The 5,617-nt window shown below is 40.8% G+C and overlaps 1 protein-coding gene across 2 annotated transcripts in view; it reads right to left on the bottom strand.

The window, feature by feature from the left end:
• Nucleotides 1-1,307: 1,307 nt before the first annotated feature.
• Lars (leucyl-tRNA synthetase) overlaps nucleotides 1,308-5,617 on the bottom strand; it is a 70,638-nt gene continuing 66,328 nt past the window's right edge. Inside the window, exon 32 of one of the 2 annotated variants that reach the window (XM_017795225.2) lies at nucleotides 1,308-1,695. In XM_017795225.2, the coding sequence (XP_017650714.1) occupies nucleotides 1,490-1,695 (206 nt within the window). In that variant the 3' untranslated portion in view covers nucleotides 1,308-1,489. The remainder of the gene's footprint in view (nucleotides 1,696-5,617) is intronic. The other variant, XM_029557925.1, reaches the window with a different exon arrangement.

Raw genomic sequence — 5,617 nt, 5'->3', positions numbered from 1 at the left:
AGAGACCTTGTCTCAAAGATAAGGTGAAGAGCAACTGAGAAAGGCACTCGTCTTTCAGAAAGGTATTCGGCATTGACCTCTGGCTTCCATATGCACATGCATACATGCACACGTGCGCGCGCGCGCACACACACACACACACACACACCTATTTGTGCACCAGCGTAATACACACATACAAAAAAAGAACAAGAGGACAAAGGGCTTGCTTGCTACACAAGTAATAAAGACCAGAGTTCAAATTCCCATAAAAAATGCTAAAAAAGAGCTGGAGGGATGGCTCAGTGGTTAAGAGCACCAGTTGTTCTTGCAGAAGACCCAGGTTTGAATGCCAGCACCCACATGGCAGCTAACAACCATCTGTAACTCCAGGTCCAGGGGATCCAACACCCTCTTCTGTTTTCCGTGTATGGCACTGTATGACATGAGTGCACTTACACAAATGCAAGTATAATACTCATACACATAAATATCTTAATAAAAATATGTAAAACAAACAAAACATACTGTGGCATCTGAACCAGCAAGATGGCTCAGTGGGTAAAGGCACTTGCCCCACCTAGGGACCTGAGTTCAATTTCTGGGACCCATATAAAGGTAGGAGGAAAGAATCAACTCTACAAAGTTGTCCTCTAATCTCCACATGCCTGTTGTGACACACCCTCTCTCTCCAGCCCATATACACACACACACAATAATAATAGTAAATTTTCATAAAACCTGGGCCTGGCCATGCAAACCTGTGACCCCCACTGCTGTGAGGGAGTGAAGACAGGAGAATCACTGGGGTTTGTCAACTGCCAGCCTAGCTGGCTGGTTAGAGACAATCAGTGAGAGGCCCTGTCTCAAGGGAATAAGGAAGAAAGTGGTAGGGCAGGACACCTGATAGGCTCCTGTGGCCTCTGAATGACCATCAGCACACACATCTGCACATACACACCATTCACAAAAATAAGTAACAGCAATAAAAATAAGCTAATTTACTTTTATCTTTTTCTTTTTGAAGAAAAGGTATAGCTGACTCCTTACATGGATATATCACATTATAAAAAGATGTGAGAAACTCATTACCTTCATAAACAACATAAAGTATACTTTATAAATAAAACATACAGACAGCAGGGCATAGTGGACACACCTGTAATGCCAGTCAGGAAGATCATGAGATCCTTGGCTAGCCTGAGCTACACAGGGAGACCTGTCCTGAAACAACAAAAAGGAAGTATCCTGACACTTTAGTGTACAGATTGGAAACTCCTAAGGAATACCAGTAATTTGCTCAAAAAAAATAACAAACATGACACAAATTGTATCTCTTTTTTTCCAAAGATGGAAAAAAGCAAGTTTATTAGATCTAGGAATCAAAGATGAATTGGTATAATTATGATTTCATACAGAATTTGACAGAAATAAAGTCTATTTATGTCTAGTTTAAGTTTCTCAAAGTACATGTATCCCTTGAAACCACACCAGTCTCCAATGTGCGAGCTTAATGAACCAGATAGACAATTGTATCACCGATATCTGTGCGCAGCCCATTCTCAGTGAGGTGAATTTTCTTGCTCACAAGGTCCACATGGAAAACAGCATGCTCGGAAATAAGAGTCTTCTCACAGTACTCTTTTCCTAGGACTGGAACTCGTCGAGGCCCCAACAACGGATCATCAAACCTCATCAGTTTCACTTTGGAAAGGTCTACAGCAGAAAAGATTACCAATGAGCATTTAATTCAGTCACTGACACAAACTGGTTGTTACATCCAAACAAAACCCGAGACCCAGTCTCCAAAGCAAAACTAGTATCTAATACATCTTTGTGACTTTCCAGCTTTTTTACTCAGATCAAATGGTTAAGAGATCCTGTGTGACATGTCTGGAATTAATAAAAAGGGAGAGGGAGAATAGCGTCATTTAAGTATCAACCTATGATCTCCCGAGTCACTTTTTATATGCTTCAACAAACTGTTCTTCAGAATATCAAAAAGTTTTAAACATCACTTTCTGTGCTCCTGAATGCACTAAACTTGTACCTTGTAAAGAACCAGCACTATTTCTTCTTTGGCTCAAGAGATGGAAAGTGTTTGTATTAACAAGCTGATGATGAGAAAAGAATAAGGGCAGATGGAAGGGATGCAGCTTTTTTTCTTTTTCTTTTTGACAGGGTCACTGTATAGCCCTGGCTGGCCAAGAACTCACTATGTAGACCAGGCTGGCCTTGAACTCACAGAGATCTGCTTGCCTCTGCCTCCTGAGTGCTGGCACTAAAGGTGAGTGCCACCACGTTAGGCAAGGACTCTGGGTTTTAAAACGAGCTCTAATCCTACTCTGAGATTTTCTTGATCTAAGTGCTGTGCAAACAAGTAAGGTGGTTCCTAACCGCCCCCCCCCAAAAAAAAACAAAGAAAAGAAGCACTCGCCCTATGAACAAATTTAAAACTCAACAATATAGCCAACTACTAAACCCAAAAGAAATTTATTTAAGCAATTCTGAGACTTCTCAACATCAAAGAGTTTTATTTTTATATGGTGGGAAAACACTGACTGTAAATTATCATTCTGTGTTCATATGTCAAAGTACAGTGTGACTAGCTGTGCTTAGCCTGCCACCCCCATCCCCAGAGATATTTCCTAAATTACTTGTCCAAGCTTTTCTAAAACAGACGACTGGTGGTCTGGGAGCTAACACTCCCTCATAGTACCCCAAGAATATGAAGCTTGAGAACATGAAGCATAAGAGGGAGAAGAGATAAAAGGAGACATTAATGCAGCTGCCAAGATACCAGGAGTACAAGTTATCCAAGCATTCTGTTTTCTTTGGGAAATAAAGACCGAAGAACTGCAAGTTTAGAAAAGAGATCTTGGGGCTTACAGAGCTATTATCTGCATCTACCACGAAAGCAAACCCTGCCTGGGAGTCTTCAGAGTCTGCAGAGACTGTACAATCTACCACCAGACAAGCACAAGCCCTGAAAATTAAAATAGGAAAGGAGCAGACAGTCTTCATTAAGGCCTTGATGTTATTTGGTGGAATCCAATTCATTTTAACAGCTACTGCAATTTAACCTGTATATCAGTGGTACCAAATATTCTGCCATAGAAGAAACAGTTACAAGTTCTGTCAGAAGATTTTATACAAAAGATATTTTGTTGCCTCCTTCCCTCCCTCTGCTCCCCCGCCCCATCTTCTCTCATCATTTCAAGCAATTCTCAAACTATTTCAAAGAAAACTTAATACTCAATCAGGCTTCTAAGTGACAAAACACATTTGCTTTGATGTTTCACTGTGTAGTTCATTACTGCCAATAAATTTGTAGAGCTTTCCTAGAGGCTTTACTATCTATTCTTATCCCAGCTCTCTCTTATCACTGAGAATGTTGGAATTTAAGTCTGAAACTACACAAGATTTAAGGCACTTAGAGAAAAGATGAGTGATTGAAAGTCCCTAGAGACTGACAATGTGAAATGGAGCTTCTCACCTCCAAGTTATTAGCTCACACGTGGTATGGGTGTGAGTGATTTAAAGTCATTATCATCAAATAGTTGCTCAGTGGTCTTTGTGGAGTGAAATGATAGTTTGAGTCAAGTTCCTCCTGGACCAAGATCATAATCACTCTCACCACAATCAGCACTAATTGGACAGCTAGCTGGCTACTGCAACAGAAATACTAAGAACTGTGTTACTGAACTTTTCTATCTCATACATTCAATAAAATCAGCCCCTTAAATATCAAAGCAACCTGTGAGGGCCTTTGGAAAAGTATCAAGGTTAGAACTCTTCTGTAGATTCTTATAGGGATACCAATTTCATACTTCCCTAATGTTTCTACCCATTTTCTAAAACTTACAGTAGTTACTAACACCAAACTTAAAACACTGTATGACAATATTATTCAGATAGAATGGCATTACCCATGGTTAATATTCTTTCATGGAAAATGTTAATACAAGATGGAAAATCATGAAATGATGGCAACATATTTATTGACTAGCATTTAGAACATTTTAACACTATCCTTCCTATATTAATGCTTTACTTGAATGAGTATCCTTACATTTATTTATTTATTTATTTTGCACACGTATGTGTAGGGGTGTACATGTGCCATACATGAAGGTGGAAATCTGAGTGCACCTTGTAAAGTAGGATCTCTCCTTCCACCACGAATCAAACTCAGGTTGTCAAGCCTGATGACCAGTGCCTTAACCCACTAAGCCATCTTGTCAGCCCTGATTTAACATTTTACAATACAGTTTTCGATGCAGAAATACATCTCATGTACCAAGCCTCACAGTAATGTTATCCAGTGGATCCAGACAAATACCTGTTTTCTTTAAAAGTCACTACCATGGTTTTTGGTTTGTTTTTTGTTTTGTTTTGTTTGTTGGTTGGTTGATTGGTCTTTTTGAGACAGGGTCTCTCTGTAACCCCAGCTGGCCTGGAACTCTCTATGTAGACCAGGCTGGCCTGGAACTCACAGAGATCCGCCTGCCTCTGCCTCCCAAGTGCTGGGATTAAAGGCATGTGCCACCACACCCAGCACTCAAAGTCACTATAATGTTTTTAAGTATAAAAGTTCTTAACTATTACAAAATCTGCTTAAGACTGAACATAAGCAATATAAAGACACAAAATGGCTTCTTACATATTTGTATTTCCAAATTTCCAAGTTCTGCTCCGATACCCTATAAGTTCCAAAGACAGATTTACCATTGTATGGTATCTCATTCACTAAAGAAACAATAAATGACTATAATTGGGCTAGAGCAACGGCTCAGTGATTAAGAGCACTTGCTACTCCTCCAGAGGACCTGAGTTTGGTTCCCATTACCCATGCTGAATGGCTCATAACCCCCTACAACTCCTGTCATAGGGGATCTTATGCCTTCTTCTGGCCCCATAGGCACAGGCACACACTTATTGTACACATATACTCAAGGCCCATATATGGATACATAAGTTTTTTTTTTTTGGAGGGGGGGTCTTTTTTTTTGAGACAGGGTCTCCTTGTAGCCCCAGCTGGCCTGGAACTTGCTATGTAGACCAGGCTGGCCTTGAACTCACAGAGATCTGCTTGCCTCAGCCTCCCAAGTGCTGGGACTAAAGGCGTGCCCGGCTAATTTTAAACTAAAGAAATATTTAAAGAAAATGCCTATAAGAACATGGATGAAGCCAGGAGTGGTTGGGGCTACAGGGAGACCCTGCCTCAAAAGAAAAAAAAATTATAGTTGAATCTTAGAAAACGTGTGTGTGTGTGTCTGTGTCTGTCTGTCTGTCTGTGTATCTGCATATGTGTGTAAGTCTATGTGGATACATTCACCTGTGCATGTGTGTGGAAGCCAGAAGCTGGTGTTGGGTTTCTTCCTCAATCACTCTCCACCTTATTGAGACGGGGTCTCAAAATATGAAACTGGGGTGCTGGAGAGATGGCTCAGAGGCTAAGAGCACTCACTGCTCTTGCAGAGGACCTGGGTTCAATTCCCAGCACCCACATGGCAGCTACGAACCATCCTTAACTCCAGTTCCAGGGGAATCCGATGCCCTCTTCTGACCTCCGTAGCACTGAACGATAAGGGTGCACTCACATACATGCAGGCAATACACTCATACACATAAAATA

The sequence above is a fragment of the Nannospalax galili genome, unplaced genomic scaffold (assembly GCF_000622305.1).
Source record: "Nannospalax galili isolate Female #2095 unplaced genomic scaffold, S.galili_v1.0 scaffold328, whole genome shotgun sequence".
NCBI classification, from domain to species: domain Eukaryota; kingdom Metazoa; phylum Chordata; class Mammalia; order Rodentia; family Spalacidae; genus Nannospalax; species Nannospalax galili.
Note: the sequence above shows the minus strand (reverse complement) of the source record. Positions and strands in the feature narration are given on the sequence as shown.